This window comes from Somniosus microcephalus, chromosome 5 (assembly GCF_052327205.1).
Source record: "Somniosus microcephalus isolate GS21.2 chromosome 5, FLI_Smic_1.0, whole genome shotgun sequence".
NCBI lineage: Eukaryota > Metazoa > Chordata > Chondrichthyes > Squaliformes > Somniosidae > Somniosus > Somniosus microcephalus.
In genome coordinates, this window is record NC_140991.1 from 66,812,151 (window position 1) to 66,832,890 (window position 20,740).

General features: G+C 44.7%; 1 protein-coding gene across 4 annotated transcripts in view; it reads right to left on the reverse strand.

The window, feature by feature from the left end:
- The window catches only part of myo3a (myosin IIIA), a 722,675-nt gene that overhangs the window by 232,221 nt on the left and 469,714 nt on the right, over positions 1–20,740 (reverse strand). For all 4 annotated transcript variants that reach the window (XM_085987739.1, XM_085987740.1, XM_085987738.1 and 1 more), the window contains 2 exons: positions 18,866–18,995; positions 10,664–10,743 (listed from right to left, as the gene is read on the reverse strand). In XM_085987739.1, coding sequence (XP_085843865.1) covers positions 10,664–10,743; positions 18,866–18,995 — 210 coding nt within the window. The remainder of the gene's footprint in view (positions 1–10,663; positions 10,744–18,865; positions 18,996–20,740) is intronic.

Here is a 20,740-nt window from a genome sequence, read left to right on the forward strand (position 1 = left end):
CTGCAGCTTGAATCAATCAACTGTGGGACCTCCTTGGAAGACCCTCTCCCCGCTTGCAATGAGCGCTTCCCCAAAGGAGGCATCTGCAAGCAGCATGGGAACCATTCGGTTTCTTTCTTCATGGACCTCAGATGAGGAGGAGGAGGAGGAGGACGAGACTGAGGAGGAGGAGGAGGATCTGGAAGAGGAGGAGGAGGAGCAGGAGGCAGAGGATGAGCAGGAGGAGTAGGAGGAGCAGGAGGAGGTCAGAGCGCCGGCGTATCGACCAGCAGCAGCGGCAGCACGCGAGCACATGGCTGCTTGGGATGCAAGGGATGGACTTATTCTGGCCAGATTTGCATAGGTTGCCCAAGTTGGCACATGTCATTGGCTCCATCCTAGGACATAATTGACAATGCACATGACTCTCTGGCTTCCTTTCACTCTGGCCACCAACCTGGCAACATAAGTATGGCGGGGCCCGCAATGTGGAGCTGCCTGAGGTGAAAGAACAGATGCCATAACGCTAACATTTTGGCTTCAAATCATTTTAATGCTTTCTAACAGGGATGGCATTTCATCAATACACAAACATTCTCCCAATCTGCACACAGACCTGAAGGTTATATCCCTTGCCAGTTGTACCCACAGAGGTTTCTTTGGCCTCTTCCTCTCAGATGAGTGGAAGAGCACCTCCATGCTAGCTGTCACCCCCTCAAACAACATTTGCAGCGCCTCATCCGAGAGCCTCGGGGAGGCCCTTGCCTTGGAATTGGACATAGTGGTTTCTCAGAATATGTTGCAGGTGGTACAGCATCGGCAGAAATGCTGTGGAATTAACCAAGAGAGCAAGAAGCCATAAAATCAGACTGGAAAAGTGATGTCAGCAGAGGCGGGTTTCAGTCCAAAACACTAATTGGCCAAGGGCATCCCACAGCTCTGAAATCAACTGGCCAATCATGGGAAAATCTCAATTTTTTGAAAACTATCAGTGGAGGCGGGTTTCAAACCCACCCAAACCGAAACCCGCCTCCATCTCGCCTCCAGTGGGAAAATCGCCCCCCTCGTGTCCATTTTACAGGCGTATAACAGGCGCCAAAGTATACAACATGGTGCCAGTGTGCACTCGCACATTTTGTGCCGGAAGTAGCCTTCATATTGGTAAAGTCAGAAAAAGAGGGGTCTGGAGCCCACACATGCAACAGGCGTAAACCCCCTCACAAATACAAATAAGGAGCCTAATGTCTGCTTGAGGCCCCTTTTGCAAATATTGGTCTGCCCTGAAAGCAGCTGGTGCTGGTCCAGCTGCATTCAGGAAAATGTGCTGTAGAAGCGGCCTAACGAGTGGTCCTTAAATGGGACTGCTGGAGGCTGCCACCAATAACGTAAGTTTGCTAAAAATTACTTACCTGCGTGTGGGGCCAGGAGGAGCAGGAGTGCTGCTCCAGCCTCCATTGCAGTGCTGAAGACCATTGCCAGCTCCCGCTCAGCCCCTTCCCAATCACTTCCCACCCTCTCCCGATCGTGCCCTTCCCTCTCGATCGCCCCCTTCCTTCTCATCGCTTCCCCCCTCTCCCAATTACGCTTCACACTTTCGATCTTGATGTGCCAAATAACTGCCCGAATCCGTGAAGTTAAAGCTTAAGACTGAAGGCTTTTATTAAGTAAGAATCATGGCAGAGTTAACAGAGTTCATCATCGACCGAGCCCTTGGTAGAACATACCAGAAGAGGGGCGGGGCCAGGGAGGAGCATTAGTGGTTCCCCCCGGTGGAACATTCCAGACATTACAATTACAAGTACAAATATCAGAACACAGAGTTATTTCATCACATTCACCCCCTGCTATAGATTCAGTCTGTCAGGAGGTCTGATAATCCTCTGGGAACGACGTAACTCTTGCTGAGGCTCCTCCCGGAGTACTAACTCCGGTTCATTCGAATTCCCAGAATCATCAGTATTTTCCACACTGAGGGTTTGTGTCTCTGAAGGTCCAATACCACGATTGAAAACTCTACTCTCAGAGTCGAACTCTTTTCGAGCTCCAGCAGGTGCAAGATCTTTAATAGAGACCGTATCCTCTCGCCCATCTGAATATTGAATATACGCATACTGGGGATTAGCATGGAGGAGTTGTACTTCCTCCACCAGTGGATCAGTCTTGTGGCCTCTCACATGTCTGCGCAACAACACAGGGCCCATGGTCATCAACCATGTGGGTAACGATACTCCATTAGTAGCTTTTCTTGGAAAACTAAACATCCTTTCATGAGGGGTGGCATTCGTCGCTGTACACAAAAGAGACCTTATGGAATGCAGCACGTCTGGCAGGACATCCTGCCAGCGAGAGGTCGGCAGGCCTCGTGACTTCAGAGACAGTACGATAGCCTTCCACACTGTCGCATTTTCTTTCTCGACCTGCCCATTACCACGAGGGTTATAGCTGGTAGTTCTACTCATTGCAATCCCCTTCGATAGCAAAAACTGTCATAATTCTTCGCTCATAAAGGAAGAACCCCTATCACTATGTATATAGTTAGGCATGCCGAACAAGGAAAACAGTTGGCAGAGGCATTTAATTACAACAGCACTAGTCGCATCCAGACAGGGGATAACAAAAGGGAACCTAGAGTACTCGTCTATAATATTAAGAAAATAGACATTATGGTCGCTCGATGGAAGGGGACCTTTAAAATCGAGACTCAAACGCTCAAATGGTCGAGTTGCTTTAATAAGATGAGCTGGCTCGGACGGCTTATAGAAGCGGGGTTTACATTCAGCACAAACATGACAGGTTCTGGTCATTGTCCGGACCTCCTCAATAGGGTAGGGTAGATTGTGGGACTTAATGAAGTGGTTCATTCTGGTAACCCCAGGGTGGCAGAGTGCGTCGTGGGGACTTTGAAGCTTATCTGTACCTAGACTAGCACATACTCCTCATGACAAAGCATCCGATGGCTCATTAAATACTCCAGGCCTGTACTGAATATCATAGTCATATGTTGACAGTTCTATTCGCCATCTTAAAATCTTATCATTTTTGATCTTGCCTCTCTGCTTAGTGTTGAACATAAAGGCCACGGATCACTGGTCAGTAATGAGCGTAAAACGTTGGCCAGCGAGATAATGTCTCCAATACCTGACTGCTTCGATAATCACCTGTGCCTCCTTTTCCACTGAAGAATGTCGAACTTCTGGTCCTTGCAATGTACGAGAGAAGAAAGCTACTGGTCTACCAGCTTGGTTAAGAGTTGCTGCCAACGCAAAATCAGATGCATCACTTTCCACTTGAAAAGGGATCTTCTCATCCACGGCACATACCACTGCCTTCTCAATGTCCCGTTTGATATTAAGGAAAGCCCCCTGAGCTTCCGCCGATAGCGGAAAAGACGTTGACTTAATAAGAGGTCGGACTTTATCTGAGTAACTAGCCACCCACTGGGCATAGTACGAGAAGAATCCCAGACACCTTCTTAAAGCTTTTACAGTGTGAGGTAAAGGTAATTCCTTAAGTGGGTGTAATCTTTCAGGGTCTGGCCCGATTACCCCATTCTCCACAACGCAACCAAGAATACACAAACATGTAGTATTGAAGGTACACTTGTTTTCGTTGTAGGTCAGGTTTAACCTCTTTGCAGTCTCTAGGAACTTCGCGAGATTTTGATCATGCTCCCGTTGGTCACGCCCACAGATGGTAACATTGTCCAGGTACGGGAATGTTGCTTCCAACGCGTATTCATCCACCATACGATCCATCTCCCGTTGGAAGACGGATACCCCATTCGTCACTCCAAAGGGCACCCGAAGGAATTGGTACAGGCGCCCATTAGCTTCGAAGGCCGTATAAGGTCGGTCTTCTATTTTGATGGGGAGTTGATGGTAGGCAGACTTTAAATCAATGGTGGAGAACACGCGGTACTGAGCTATCTGGTTCACCATCTCGGAAATACGAGGCAAAGGATAGGCGTCTAATTGGGTATACAAGTTTATAGTCTGGCTATAATCGACCACAAGTCTTTTCTTCTCATTAGTTTTAACCACCACCACCTGGGCACGCCACGGGCTACCACTGTGTTCGATGATTCCCTCCCGTTGAAGCCTTTCCACTTCCTCTTTTATAAATGTTTTATCTTCTGAACTAATACTCGATAAAAAATAAACACAAAATGAAGCCTTGACTACTTTGCTGATCTTTTTTATAATGAAGGGGTCTCGTGCTAAGACTTGACCACACTCAAGAACTATTGAACCAGTGAGATACAAGTAGCTAAACACTTTTTGTGGTCATGGAGTGCAGCCCGGAACAGAGTGTAAAGCTGCGAGTTTGGTGAGTGAGGGAGTGAATCTTAAAGGTTAATCTCTTTTTATTAATAGAATCTAGTCTTGTGTGCTTGCAATTAGCATTTAACTTAAATTTAAATTTACTGTTTCAAGTTTTAAGTTTCTTCCAGGCTTGGGCAGGGCTAAGCAAGCTCTGTGCTGGAGAGCAGGTGAGAGTAATTAATTAACTAACTGGTCTAATCTGGTTCTATAACTGCCAGAGAGCTCACTTATTTAAATCTCAGCAGTATAAATAAGGGAGGCTAGAGGCAGTTTGTGATGGAGTGCAGCTCAGAACAGAGTGTAAAGCTGGGCTGAGGGCCTTTCTTTTTCTATCTTTGTCAGCTTCCAGGAGAGCAGGAGTTAAAAAGCTGCACAAGAGGGGACAGAACCAGTGGGAGTTTGGCTCTGTGACACCCCCCAACTGCATTTGAGAAAAATAAAAGGTGACATCACAGGGAAAAGGGTAAGCGATTGATTGGTGAGTATTTTGGTCACTTCCCTTACCTTTTTAAAGCCCAGACAATTATTAATACATTAATACATTTCAAGGTTTCATTAGCACTAGTTTACTAGCAATAATAAATCTTATTAGGTGTAGTAGGGTTTATTAATAAAAATAAATTAAGACTCAATAAAGATGGCAGGGCAGGTGATTTGTTGTGACTGCAGTATGTGGGAGCTCCTGGATGCCAGTGTGATCCAGGACTAACACGTCTGTGGTAAGTATTTGTGGCTTGAGGAACTTTGGCTCAGAGTTGATGAGCTGGAGGCTGAGCTGCAGACACTGCGATGCATCAGGGTGGGGGAAAGTTACCTGGACACTTTATTCCAGGAGGCAGTCACATGCCTTGGGATAGGGTCTTCTGATTTGGTCAGTGGTCAGGGACAGGAGGATGTGACTGCGAGTGAGGCAGGTATGCGGACCCAGGAGGTGGAGGAGCCTCAGCCTTTACAATTGTCCAACAGGTTTGAGGTTCTTGTGGCCTGTATGGATGAAAGCAGTGGCTACAGGGTGGATGAGCAAACTGACCATGGCACCAAGATACAGGAAGCCATTCAAGCTGGGGGAGTTAATAGGAATGTAGTGATAATTGGGGACAGCATAGTCAGGGGGGATAGATACAGTTCTCTGTGGCCAAGAGCGAGAGTCCAGACGACTGTTGCCTGCCTGGTACCAGTGTTTGGGACATCTGCTCTGGGCTGGAGAGGAACTTTCAGTGGGAGGGGGAGAAGCCAGTGTTCGTGGTCCATGTAGGTACCAATGACATAGGTAGGACTAGGAAAGAGGTTCTGCTGAGAGTATGAGCAGCTAGGGGCTAAATTAAAAACCAGAACCTCAAGGGTAATAATGTCTGCATTATTACCTGAGCAAATTGGCATAGGGTAAATAAAATTAGAGATGAATGTGTGGCTCAAAGACTGGTGTGGGAGAAATGGGGTTCAATTCCTGGGGCACTGGTACCAGTACTGGGGAAAGTGGGATCTGTATCGTTGGGATGGACTTCACCTGAACCGTGCTGGGACCAGTGTTCTGGCGTGCCGTATAACTAGGGTGGTAGCGAGGGCTTCAAACTAAATATTGGGGGCATGGGATCAAATTTTGGAAGATGTGGTAATTCAAAGATTAGAGACAAGGCAATAGAGAAAGGTATTAATATGGGAAACGATAAACAGACTGTGACAGGAAGGGATAGAGAGTACAAATCTAAGTAAATCAACAGATAAGGCTAGAGATTACAAAAATAATAAAAGGACAATACAAAAATAATAAAAGGACAAAACTAAAGGCTCTGCATCTGAATGCACGTAGCATTCGAAACAAAACAGATGAACTGACTGCAAATAGAAATAAATAAATATGACCTGATAGCCATTACAGAAACATGGCTGCAGGATGACCTAGATTGGGACCTGAATATTGAAGGGTACATGACATTTAGGAAGGTTGGAAAAGGTGGAGGGGTGGCTCTGTGAATTAATGATGGTATTAGCACAAGAGAGGGTTGACCTAAGTTCAGGAAACCAGGATGTAGAAGTGGTTTGGTGAGAAATAATAAAGGCAAGAAGTCACTTGTGGGAGTGGTGTACAGGCCCCCTAACAGTAACCACATGGTAGGATGGAGTATAAAGGAAGAAATAATGGGAGCTTGTCAGAAGGGTACAGCAATAATCATGGGGGATTTTAATCTGCATATAGACTGGAAAAATCAGATGGGCAAAGGTAGCATAGGTGAGGAGTTAATGGAATGTTTTTGGGATAGTTTCTTAAACAGCATGTTCTGGAGCCAACCAGAGAGCAGGCTATACTAGACCTGTATTGTGCAACAAGATGGGATTAATTAATGACCTCATGGCGAAGGTGCCCCTAAGTAGCAGCGATCATAATATGATTGCATTTTACATTCAGTTTGAGAGGAGTGGGTCCAAGACTAGTATTTTAATCTTAAATAAGGGCAGTTATGAGGGCATGAAAGCAGAGTTAGCTAAAGTGAACTGGCAAATTAGGTTAAGGGATAGGTCAATAGAGTTGCAGTGGCAGACATTTTAAGGGGCTATTTCAAAATACACAGAATATATACATTCCAACAAAGAGAAATTCAAGGGGAGGACCCACCATCTGTGGTTAACTAAAAAAGTTAGATAGTAGTAAACTTAAAGAAAAAGCTTATAATTGCACAAAGATGGGTAGCAAGTCAGAAGATTGGACAGAATATAAAAAACAGCATAACATTAATAAGGAGAGAAAGAAAAATTAGAGTGAGAGAAAGCTAGCTAGCAATATGAAAACAGATAGTAAGAGTTTTTATAGATATTTTAAAAGAGTTAAAGTGAGCGTTGGTCCTATAAAAAGTGAGTCTGGGGAATTAATCATGGAAAATAAGGAGATGGCAGTTAAATTGAACAGGTATTTTGCATCGGTCTTCATTATAGAGGACACAAGTAACATCCCAGAAATAGCTGTAAATCAGGAAATGGGAGGGAAGGACTCAAGAAAATTATAATCATTAGGGAAGTGGTACTGAGCAAATTGTTGGAGCTGCAGGCTGACAAGTTCCTGGGTCCTGATGGACTTCATCCTAGGGTCTTAAAAGAAGTGGCTAGTGAGATAGTTGATGCGTGGTTTTAATTTTCCAAAATTCCCTGGATTCGGGGAACGTTCCATTAGATTGGAAAATAGCAAATGTAACTCCTTTATTCAAAAAGGAGAGACAGAAAGCAGGAAACTACAGGCCAGTTAGCTTAACATCTGTCATAGGGAAGATGTTAGAAGCTATTATTAAAGACGTTGGGGGAGAAATTCAGTTGGTTGCGCCACCCATTAGCGCCTTAAGAGGGCGCTAAGTGGGTTGCAAGCCAACTCGTGCCCGGGCACGGCACTGCCCACGCCTCCCGCTAAATTCCACGGGACGTTGGTGGTGGTGGTGCTAACTGTTAGCGCTGCGCCGATGATGTCATCGGTGTGCGCAGCGCCCCACTGACGCCCCGGCCGCAATCGTTGGCAGCGCCCCCTGATTTACCGCCGGACGCTATGTCCAACAGGGTCAGGGTGGTGTACCTGCGGCCGGGGAGGCGCAAATTTAAAGGCAAGGTGCGGGGTGGCCATTTTTGTTGGCCACCTGCCTGCGATCCCTGGCCTCCTGACACCCCCCCCCCCCTCCCCCCAACAACCCAACGGAGTGCCAGCTGTGCTCCAAGAGCCTGGCACTTCTTGGTGCCGGGCTCTTTTGCCTGCACTCCCGATCCTTGGGGGCCCAGCTGGGCCCCAGATCGTGCTGCACAAGGCCCCTCCCCTTTAAGAAGGGGAGGAAGGCCTGCAATACCGCAGCATGACATGCCACAGCGTGTGGCGCTGTAGCATGTTGCGCCGCAATATTCACTCTCAGCGCCCCAAGAGGGATGCAGGGTGCCTCCAGTAGCGCTGCGCTTCCCTTTGGGGCGCAACTACTCAATTTCCGGTGCGGGGGCGTGAATGTTTCCGGGGCACTACTTTTAGCGCCCTGGCGAGGCTGGCGCCCCAAACAGGGCTACACTCAATTTCTCCCCCGTTATAGCAGGGCACTTAGAAAAATTCAAAGTAATCAGGCAGAGTCAACATGGTTTTGTGCAAGGGAAATCATGTTTAACCAATTTATTGGAGATCTTTGAGGAAGTAACATGTGCTGTGGATAAAGGGGAATTGGTGGATGTACTGTACTTAGATTTCCAGAAGGCATTTGATAGGGTGCCACATCAAAGGCTATTGTAGAAAATAAAAGCTCATGGTGTAGGGTGTAACATATTGGCATGGATAGAAGATTGGCTAGCTAACAGGAAACAGAAGGCATAAATGGGTCATTTTCTGGGGCCTCAACTTTTTTACAATTCATATAAATGACTTGGATGAAGAGACCGAAGGTATGGTTGCTAAATTTGCTGATGACAAAGATAGGTAGGAAAGTAAATTGTGAAGAGGACATAAGGAGGCTACAAAGGGATATAGATAGTTGAGTGGGCAAAGATCTGGCAAATGGAGTATAATGTGGGAAAATGTGAAGTCTTCCATTTTGGCAGGAAGAATAAAAAAGAAACATATTATCTAAATGGTGAGAAATTGCAGAGCTCTGAGATGCAGGGGGATCTGGGTGTCCTAGTGCATGAATCGCAAAAGTTTACTATGCAGGTACAGCAAGTAATTAGGAAAGCAATAGAATGTTATTGTTTATTGCGAGGGGAATTGAATACAAAAGTAGGGAGGTTATGCTTCAGTTATACAGGGCATTGGTGAGACCACATCTGGAGTACTGTGTACAGTATTGGTCTCCTTATTTAAGGAAGGATGTAAATGCATTGGAAGCAGTTCAGAGGATTTACCAGACTAATACCTGGAATGGGCAGGTTGTCTTATGAGGAAAGGTTGTACAGGCTAGGCTTGTATCTGCTGGAGTTTAGAAGAGTAAGAGGTGACTTGATTGAAACATATAGATCCTGAGGGGTCTGGACAGGGTGGATGTGGAGAGGATGTTTCCTCTTGTGGGAGAATCTAGAACTAGGTCACTGTTTAAAAAATAAGGGGTCGCCCATTTAAGACAGATGAGGAGAATTTTTTTCTGACAGGGTCGTGAATCTTTGGAACTCTCTTCCTCAGAGGGCAGTGGAAGCAGAGTCTTTGAATATTTTTAAGGCAGAGGTAGATAGATTCTTGATAAGCAAGGGGGTGAAAAGTTATCTGGGGTAGGCAGGGATGTGAAGTAATCGGATCAGCCATGATCTTATTGAATGGCGGAGCGGGCTCGCAGGGCCGAGTGGCCTACTCCTGCTCCTAATTCGTATGTTCGCATTACCACAAAGTACAGCTCAGGGCACCATGGACCAAAAAAGTGTATTGTTTGCAATTTTCTTTAAGTTACCAAGATTGTACATTCATATCCAGGGTGGGCTTGTCCTAGCACATCAGAATCCTAATTGAGTAGCGGGGGTTAATGGCCCCTGATAATGTTAAAAACTTTAAAGGGCTGTTTCATCACATCCGATCATTGGAAAGCCCCTTCCTACTGCAGTCAGCAATATGTAAATTATTTTATTTATTCTGAAGATTTTATTAAGAATGCCACCCCTGAGGTAATGGTAATGACTGCATAGGTCAGTAAACAGGCTGCAAGGGTGCCATAAAATGAATAGATCTAGAGTCTGTAGCTATGATAATGAATACTGTTGCTGACCTCTAAAACAAGCCATCACCATAATCCTGTCACACCGTTAATGAGGTAGAAGGAGCAAAATGCAATGCCAGCCTTGCAAACTATTAAATTGTGTAAACCCAGTGGCAACAAGTCAGTACCAAAATTAAGCCTAAGCATTTTAAACTGCTGATGACTGCAACAACATTTCTACATGAAAAATCCACATGTCATTCCTGTCTTGATAATCTTCAATGGTTTCATACACTCATGTAATTGTCAGTGGGGGGGGTCAGGAGGAGGTCATGAAATGCCAATCAATTTGAGGTTGGCTAATGTGACTTTAAAGGACCACCTCCATTTTGCTCCCAGGAACCTCTGACACCAGTCTTCAGCCTCCAGGTTTGGCCTGTAAGTCTATGCAGTTTCCGGCTCAGCCTTTGGACTAGTTATGTCGGCATTCCCCAGTTGCCAACTCCGTCCCCTTCCTGCCAAGTTGGCCAAATCTTAAGTTCCACGCCCCCCCCCCCCCACCCCCACCCCCAGCCGCCCAAAACTAGTCTATCACTGTTAATCATACTTAAAAATATTCACCATTTCACAGTAAACAAATGTTGTAGAGGGCACGGTGGGCAGTGGCAATCAGTGTTAAAGAAGGAAAGCACAGTTCAGCATTACTTAGAGTAGTCTAGGCTTCTGGTCTACCTTTGAATGGTTCATGGAATGTTGGGGAGTTCGAATTCGGGGGACTGTTGCACCTTTGCCCCTGGAATGAGACAGGTTTCCTAGGATAAAATAAAAGATGATCATTTAGATACTAAAACTACATTTAACTTGTAGCCATTTTACATACATGTATCTGACAAAGCCAAATATTATTCCATTTAGTACAGCACGTATTCATAGAATGTTGCTGCACAAAAATAGCCTCCAAGTCTGAGCTGCTGTTTTTCTCCCCATGAGCTACACTCTGTAAAGAAATTATTTCTAACCTCCTCTTTAATTCTTTGCGATTATCTTACACTTGTTCCCTCTTGTTATCATCTCACCGACCAGTGGAAACAATCTATCACTACTTACCTTATCATAACCCTTAATAATCTGGCAGGCCTCTGTCAGTGAATCACTTAACCTTTTCAGCCCTAGTCAAGAAAAGTTAATGCTTCTCAGTCTCTTCATAATTTATCCCTGGTAAAATCCCAGGAAATTTATTCTGCCACCTTTTCATTGTTTTTGTACGCTTCCTACAAAGAGCGCTGAAAACTACACATTATACGCTAACTGCGGCCTAATTAAGGTCTTGTGCAAATTCACCATTATCTCCTTCACCATTATCTCCTTACTTTGTATTTTACCCCTCTAAACACAAAACTAAGGATTCCATTTGCTTTTCAATAGCCTATTTGTGTTGGCACCTTTAATAAAAACATACTGCCCCTCGAGCCTGCTCCGCTAGTCAATAAGATCATGACTGATCTTCAACTTCAACTCCACTTTCCCACCTGATCCCCCATATCCCTTGATTCCCCAGAGTCCAAAAATCTATCTATCTCAACCTTGAATATACTCAACAATTCAGCATCCACAGCCTTCTGGGGCAGAGAATTCCAAAGATTCAGAACTACCTGAGTGAAGAAATTCCTCCTCATCTCAGTCTTAAATGGCCAACCCCATATCCTGAGACTCTGCCCCCCTAGTTCTAGACTCTCCAGCCAGGGGAAACAACCTCCGCATCTACTGTCAATCCCCTTCAGAATCTTAGGGTCTAGAAATTCGACTGCTTTGCGCCTCCCGTTAGTGCCTGTGGGGGGCGGTTAAGGGGTTACCGACCGGGCGCAGTGAAATCAGTGCCCACAAACTGCCCTGCTGGTTTTGCACTGGCGCTACCACTTACCACCTCTGTCGCACACTGTAGATCATGACATCATCCGGTGCGCAGCGCCCCATTATCGCCCCGGATCTTAAATTTGCTTCCGCCCCCTGCAGCATCGCTGGGTGTCAACAACGGCAGCTTCAGGAAGCGCCTTCACCGCTGCTGGCCGCTTGGGGTGCTAATTAAAGGCAGCGGTGGTCAGGTAGGCTAACATTTATTTATGTCCCCAATTTGGTGTTTTTTGATTTTTTTTGCACCGAGATTGCTTAGCCCTGCACTCGGTGCTTAGGGCTGCAATATGCATATCGCGGGTGCCGTCACCCAACAGACACAGCCTGAGGATTCCTTCAACGCAGCATTGGCCCTTCCCTTTAAGCGAGGGAAGGAGCCTGTAAAACCGACAGCGCTGCATGGAACATTGCTCAGCGCTCTGCTGCTCCCACCCCTCTTGCTCCCTTTAGCGCTCTAAGTGAAGTGGTAGCACGTGATTTTAGCACTCTTCTTCCCTCTTGGAGCGCTAAAGCCAAAGTTCCCAGCAGATTCAAATGTTTTTCGCCCGGCGATACTTTTGCGCTCCCGCAAAAGTTACCGCCCCAAACGGGGTGCTGTGCAATTTCTAGCCCTAGATGTTTTAATGACCTGTGCACCTGCACAGCAGGGTCCATCTGGTTCTCTACTTCTTTAAAATGTGGCGTACTTCCTTCCCCTGTTCTTACAACCAAAATCTATGACTTCTCATTTCTCTAGACTGAATTGCATCTGCCAGCTATCGGCCCATTCTACTGATCTATCTACAGCCTCCTGCATCTTTTACAATCTACATCACAATTTGTCAAACCTCGCAATTTGCTGCTTTCAGCAAATTTTGATATTGCTCCTCCAGTTCTAAAGTCCAGATCAATTATGTATATTGTAAATAAGACTGGCGCAGCACAGCCCCTGTTGAATACCGCTTGCCACATTCTTCCAGTATGGGAAAGTTCCCATTGCTAGCTATTGTACAATGACCTCTTTCCCCATGTGACCACACACCCCTGAATTTCATGTTCCATTATAGTTGCCATAAATCTGTTATGTAGAACTTTATCAAATGCCCTTGAATATCCATATAAATATCATCCATTGCATTTCTTTTATTGATCCTCTGTTAATTCTTCAAAGAATATTATAAGGTTTTTTATTTGTTTATGGGATGTGGGTGTCACTGGCAAGGCCAGCATTTATTGCCCATCCCTAGTTGCCCTTGAGAAGGTGGTGGTGAGCCGCCTTCTTGAACTGCTGCAATCCGTGTGGTGATGGTATTCCCACAGTGCTGTTAGGTAGGGAATTCCAGGATTTTGACTCGGTGACGATGAAGGATCAGCGATATACTTCCAAGTCAGGATGGTGTGTGACTTGGAGGGGAACTTGTAGGTGGTGGTGTTCCCATGCACCTTTGCCCTTGTCCTTCTTGGTGGAAGAGGTCGTGGTTTGGGAGGTGCTGCCAAAGAAGGCTTGGCGAGTTGCTGCAGTGCATCTTGTAAATGGTATACACTGCAGCCACAGTATGCCTGTGGTGGAGAGTGAATGTTTAAGGTGGTAGATGGGGTGCCAATCAAGTGGGCTGCTTTGTCCTGGATGGTGTCGAGCTTCTTGAGTTGTTGGAGCTGCGCTCCTCCAGGCAAGTGGAGAGTATTCCATCACACACCTTACTTGTGCCTTGCAGATGGTGGAAATGCTTTGGGGAGTCAGGAGGTGAGACACTCTCTGCAGAATACCCAGCCTCTGACCTGCTCTTGTTGCCACAGTATTTATGTGGCTGGTCCAGTTAAGTTTCTGGTTAATGGTGACCCCCAGGATGTTGATGGTGGGGGATTCAGCAATGGTAATGCTATTGAATGTCAAGGGGAGGTGGTTAGACTCTCGCTTGTTGGAGATAGTCATTGCCTGGCACTTCTGTGGCGTGAATGTTACCTGCCACTTATCAGTCTAAGCCTGGTTGGTCAACCATGAGCTGTCCTTTAGGAACCCCCACTGGTCCTCATTGAGTTATGTTTCTCCAAGTGCTTAATAATTTCATCACTATTATAGACTTTGTGGGGGGGGGGGCAGGATGAAATTCAAATTCAGCAGGAGCACAATGGGTGGTAGTGGATCGGCTGGCCAATAGCTGGCCAATATTTATCCCTCAATCAACAGATTATCTGGTCATTATCATATTGCTTGCTGTGTGCAAATTGGCTGCTGCGTTTCCTACATTACAACAGTGGCTGCACTTCAAAAGTACTCCATTGGCTGTAAAGCCCTTTGGGATGTCCTGAGGGAATGAAAGGTGCTAATATAAATGAGTCTTTTTTACACCCCCACCTGAAATGAAAATTGGGTGGGCAGTATAACAGGCTGCTGATCTATTGCCCATTTTGTGGCCCACAAGTTGATTTTCACCCCCAGGAGTTTATCAGCAATTGAAGTTAAACTAACAGGCCTCTAAATTCCTATCTTGTCCCTGTCTCATTTGTTAAAGAACAGAGTAATAGTTGGACCTATCCAGTCCCCTGGCACAATTTTTCTATATTGCATGAACAGATGGAGGTGCTTATCAAGCCACCAGGCAGCATTATTCAACAGAACGCTAAATTATTCTGGTGCTGTTTCCCAGTATTATGGAAGGGATTTTTGTTTTTTCATTCCTTGGTATAATGAACGACTGACAGCATTTGTGTAAAATTCTAGAATTGATTGAGTTCTGCTGGACTATTCTCATATCCACACTGCAGGTTAAAGGGAATGAAAAGTTTGGGAAGGAGTGCTTTCTGTTCAAAGATCTTCCTCAAAATCTGTGGAAAAAATCTAATTAGGAGAACAATCCCTACTGTTTAAAGAAAAACTTAAAATTTACTGCAGTGTATTCTCAACAAACATAACTTGCATTTATATAGCACCGTTAACATCGAAAAACATCCCAAGGCGCTTCACAGAAGTGTAATCCAACAAAAATTGACAACGAGCCAAAGTAGGACATATTCGAATGGGTGACTAAAAAGTTGGTCAGAGGTAGGTTCTAAGGAGGGCCTTAAAGGAGGGGAGAGATGGAGATGTAAAGTCTGTGGGTTGTTTAGTTAATTAATACAGACTCCAAGAGTAACTTAAAACAGGACTTTACTATTCGAAGGTCAGGGTGAATCTGCCCAATAACTCCTGGCACAACACTTATATACTGGTGGTCACCGTCGGTATTACTGTATACAGAGGCCAAACAAAGTAGTGCCACACCTAAAATAGCTCTCTTAAAGGTGAACGGTTACATAAAATAGTTCTCTTAAAGGTAGATGGGTACATACACTACAGGAGAGGTTTGAGGAGGGAATTTCAGAGGTTTAGGCCTAGGCAGCTGAAGGCATAATAGTCAATGTTTGGGTGAAAGGAGTGGCGGATGCACAAGAGGCCAGAGTTGAAGGAGCACCGAGTTCTTGGAGGGTTTTGGGCTGGAGGAGGATACAGATAGGCAGGGATGAGGCCATGAAGGGATTTCAACAGGAGGATGAGAAATTTAAATTTGAATGGTTGGTGGACCGGGAGCCATTTTATGTTAGTGAGCAGAGGATGATGGGTGAGCAGAACTTGGTGCATGTTAGGATACGGGCAGCAAAGTTTTAGTTTATGGAGCTGAAGTTTATGGAAGGTGGAGGATGTGAAGCTGGGCAGGAGAGCTTTGGAAGTCGGGTCTGGGGGTGACAAAGACATGAATGCAGGTTCCAGTAGCAAATAGGCTGAAACAGGGGCAGAGACAGGTGATGTTAGAGAGGGGGAAGTAGGCAGTCTTTGTGATGGAGTGGATATGGGTTCTGAAGTTCAGCTGAGGGTGAAATAGAACCGTGAGGTTGCGAACAGTCTGCTTGAACCTGAGACAGGGGCCAGGGATAAAAAGTACTGGAAACGTTTTGAACTGTTGATGCAGTGATGCAAGAAGTATGAAACGAGCAACAGCAGAAATCCTAAACAAAAGGTCTTGTGTTTGTTCAGACGTGATCAGGGTTTTAATTCGCCAATGTGACGAAGAAAAGGCCTATTTCTAAATATCAGACATTGCCACACTTTTATTAGCTGTGCAAGAGGTTTACTGAACTGATTGTTCAGTTTCCAGCTCAACTGAGCTTTACTGTAATTACAGCGATTAAGTTAACCCCTAGAAATGTATGTTGTTGTTACTCTGCCCTGGGCCATCCAGGAATGACCCTGCTGCCAATGCTGCAGACAAGATAACTTGTCCAGTGGCAGATTGTGTCTACTTGACCTGAGAAAATTGGATCTGGCCATACCTATAATAAGACCATGGGTCCCAATTTTAATTCCAGGCAGGTTTTGGCTGGATGGGCAGTGCTGCTCCAGCAATAGGGCCTGAGCTATTTTAACTCCTGGGCCTCATTTAAATCCCACCAGCTGACTTCCTACCTGCTCTGGGAGACACTCGATTACAAGTAAGGAAATATTTAAAATGGACTTTCTCTTAAAGAGTAGGACATGGATACAATGCAACATATCAGACAGGAAATAAAATAAAGTTAGAAATATAAGGAAAGCTTGCATTATAGGCTCCATCACATCTCAGGAAAGTCTCAAAGAAATTTAGTTACAATGAATACTTTGAAGAGCATTGACTGTTGTTACCAAACAAAGCAAGTATGTACGCAAATAACAGAAGCGAGGGGCTAATGGAGAGAATAGAGAAGAGACAAAAGGAATGACCAAAGTGAACAGAAGTAAACTGTTGAATTTATATATTTTTTTAATTGGTGTTTATATTAGTTATATATATGCCTGATCTAACCACCTTCTAAAATAATTTCTTATGAGTAGCTTTATTACTGTGTAAACTGAACTTTTTTTAAAAAAAATTGCTGGTCCAGGGAGACTGGAATTTTCCAGGGGTTTGCCAGAGCTGTAAGGGTTAAGTAAGTGAAAATGATTCACATTTATTGCCTTAACAAACAGAATGAGACACTTGACCTCTAACAGCCTGGATGAAGTATAAATGCTAAATGGTATCAGTAAGGCAATATTGTAAAATATTTTGGGGGAAAAAAAAAAGAACTAGTGCACTCCAAAATGATCAAGAGGTTTTTTAAATGTAACCTCTGCGAATAGATATTGATTATCCCATTAGTTTCTGGAGATAAGTGCTCATTTCCCCAGTCACCTGTACAGGAATGGCAGCTAATGAGGTGTGAACTTAGCCTATTAAGCAGGCAATCCATAGTCTCGCAGTCCACAATTTTAAAGTTATCGTGGATAGCTCCCAAATGTCTAGAAGCTGAAGAGAATATATTTCAGTGAAGGAAGCCATGTTGAGTGCAGTCCTAGTGTAAATTGATTGATAGCCCATGACACAGCCTGAGTTATAAATGCTGATGCAACCACTGCTCAGCTCTCTCCTTTCACATTGGATGTATATAACAGAACCAATTTGACCCAAAGCGGCTGTTATACGTTGGGGTTGTTGGCCCCATTTACAGTGAGGTCCACAGTATTAACAGTCACCCAAAGACAACTGCACATGTGCAAACCTTTGCATGTGCAATTGTTTGGTAATTATAAAAGCAAAATACTGCAGAGGCTGGAAATCTGAAACAAACAATGCTGGAAAGACTCAGCAGGTCAGGCAGCATCTGTGGCGAGAAACAGTTAACGTTTCAGGTCGATGACCTTTTGGAAAGACCTGAAACGTTAACTCTGTTTCTCTCTCCTCAGATGCTGCCTAACCTGCTGAGTGTTTTCCAGCACGTTCTGTTTTTATGTTTGATAATTACTTTGGCAACTCTTCATTTCTAATTGCAGATGTTTTCCAGACACTGGGAACCTTCACGTATAACAAGTGGAAAATGCTTTTCTGGCCTCTGTTTCCATGGTTTTGGGCTGTGACCAGGCAATGTAACAGGCAGTACCCTTAGCAACAGCCATTTACAGGAAACTCTCTATTTACCAGCACCTAAATAAATCTCTGTTAACTGGCAAAATTCAGGAGTAGGTTCAGGTAAGTTTTACATCATTAGTGGCCGTTCCTGGATCTGTGGCTGTGTAACCGGGGTTCCTGCACCTGTTGCTGTACAACAGGGTTACCTGGATCTGTGGCTGGGGTTCCTGCACCTTTTGCCATGCAACAGGGACACCTGGACCTATGGCTGTGTACGGGGCTCTCGTACCTTTTACTATATCTCTCTGTAATCTGGACTTTTTGATAAACTGGCACCATGCTGGTACTGTCTGCTGGATAAGAGTTTCCTGTACATCACTACTGACGGCATACGGGAAACCCACTGTTGAGTTGGGTCTTGGCTTCTTCTGAGGCAGCGGCACTGCCTCATTTACTTTGCCATTCTGATGATGAGTCTGCACCCAAAACACTAACCCATCATTTCTCTTTTCAGACACTGGTGGATGGGCTGCCTATTTCTAACAGCTTCTGTTTTTATTTCAGATTTCCAGCATTTACAGTTTTTTTTTAAAGTATCTTTTGCATAAGACAGTGATTTACTATGGAATCATTTTGTTTTTAAGCAATGCTCATATGAAATTTTGCAATATCATATTTAAGACCCTGTTCTTTGCATATATGTTTCTACTGGCACAGAAACCAGTTAGCAGTCAGCACAGCGAGTTACGTGGCTGACTAAATTGCCCTCAACGAAACACATAAAAATTGCCTGAAATCTGAAACACAAGCAAAAAATGCTGGAAATCTACAGCAGATCAGTCAGCATCTGTGGTGAAAAAATACAGGCCAACATTTTGGCCTGGGCCACTCTTCACAACAGGCTCCATTATGCAAATAACTGAGCAGAGATGGTACCAAACACAGCCAAGCTGCATGGAACAGATTCTAGTTTGCCAAAGCCTCAGTAGTACAGTAAATTGCAACTTGAAAGTCACAGGAACTTGAAATCCACATTTTCTGAAAATATTCCGTGCAGCGGACTTTTAGTGGCTCTTGCACTGTCTTTCAGGCTTTACTGAGAAGCAATTTCAGTCCTTGGCAAATTTTAATCACGGAGTCATACCTGATTTTGTAAGTGGTTGTGTTACAACCTGCCTCGTAATTTTATTGTCCGATGATCTCAGCAGCAGGACAATATCTGCTGGCAAAGTGTCTCGATTCTTTGCTAGAAAGCCACTGGCATTGTAAAGAACCTGTAGTATTAAAGACAAAGTGACAATTAGATCAAGATCACATGTAAGGACAGGAGTTTGATGGAAAAGAGCTTGAATTTAACTTAAGCTGTACTTTCAGGAATTTGGTTGAAGTTTTAGTGCAGAACCATTTACACTTCATGCCTTACATGAATGATGACTCACTTGAGGATAAAGATACCCAAGAGACAATAGCTATCATTTGTTACCAGATTACAGATGAACCTAATCATGAAGCAGTGATGTTTGGTGTAAGGAGGCGTACACAATGCCCATAATTACCTTTTTTTTTAGGGGAACAGCAGCACAATCAGTGAATCACCGATTCTGAAACTGCACAAGTGTAGCAATGCATCATCTTCCTGTGGATTGGTCGGAGGCACAACTAACGTACGTGGACAACGCAATGCCCAAGATGCAATTGTGTACTTCTTTCAGTTGGCTTTTCCTCAGTTTCGGAATTAGTGACAATACACTGCGGTGCTGGTGATTTTTATTTCATAATCCCCTCATATTAGAGCTAGGTTTACATTCAGGGTTCAAGTTAGATTGAGGGTTAGTTAGATTTAAATTTAAGGTTTGGGTTAGGATTAGGAGTAGATTAAAATACTGATGGGCCTAGTATTAAAAATGATTGGAAAAATTGATCTAATTCAATATTCATGAACTGTCACAATAGAAAGTGATGAACTCTGTCCTTGTAACACTGAATACCTAATTTAAGGGGGAGAAATTCAGTATCACCCTGTTTGGGGTGCAATTATTGGCTGGGCGCAAAATTTAGCACCTGGCGCTAATTATCGCCTCCAACTGCAAACTTGACTCCTATTGCCCCTGGAAGTGATTGGAGCACTACACACCTCCTCAAGGTGCTAACACCGAGGAGCAAGACACTACCTCGGAGCGCTGGCGAAGCTCATGTGATGTCAGTCAGCAATGGAACACAGACACACTGGTGCCAGCCAGTTCTTAAAGGGAAGGGTCAATCTTGCTCTCCATCCACACCTTGCTCATTGCAGCTTTGAATCTCAGCCTGGAGAGACCTGTACATCAAATCTGCTGGAAAGAACAAAGGAGGCCCAGGGAAAGAGCTCAGAGTGCAGCCCCCATAGTCTCTTCTAAATCGATGCAAGGAAGGTCAAATCAAAATGAACCTGCAAAGTGCTGCTCAGTACCCAAAATGCCTTCACACAGCATTGAATCTCCAGAAGTCTCTCTCTCTCTCTCTCTCTCTCTCTCTCTCTCTCAATGCGTAGTGCAAAAATGCTGCTGACAAAAAAAGGCAGGAAGCGGTTGCCTTCAAATAGCGCTCCCCCAGTCCCTTCCCAACTGCAAAATGCTCCCCTCAACCTGTCATTGCTAGTGGCAGGCGGTAAGGCAGGGGGTGCCACTCAATATCCAGTCTGGGGCGCAACCGGGGCATTGCACACTCGACTGACATGATCTGTGGGTGCAGGAGATTGTGGCAGGAGTGTTTAGCACCGCCGCAAAATGTCTAGTTAATTTCATGAGTGGCGTAAACATCGCTGCGCCCGGGTGCTAGTTGCTTTGCGACCCATTAGCGCAAAGCAACCGAACTTTTCCCCCCCAAGGTCTTTACTGACCAACCTCTTGCAAATTAACAGAGGTTTTAAATGTAGTAAAATAACATATCAAATCAGCCATGATCTAATTAAATGGGGGAGCAGACTTGTGGGGCTGAATGGCTTACTCCTGCTCCTGATGTTCCGGTTAATTGTAGATTT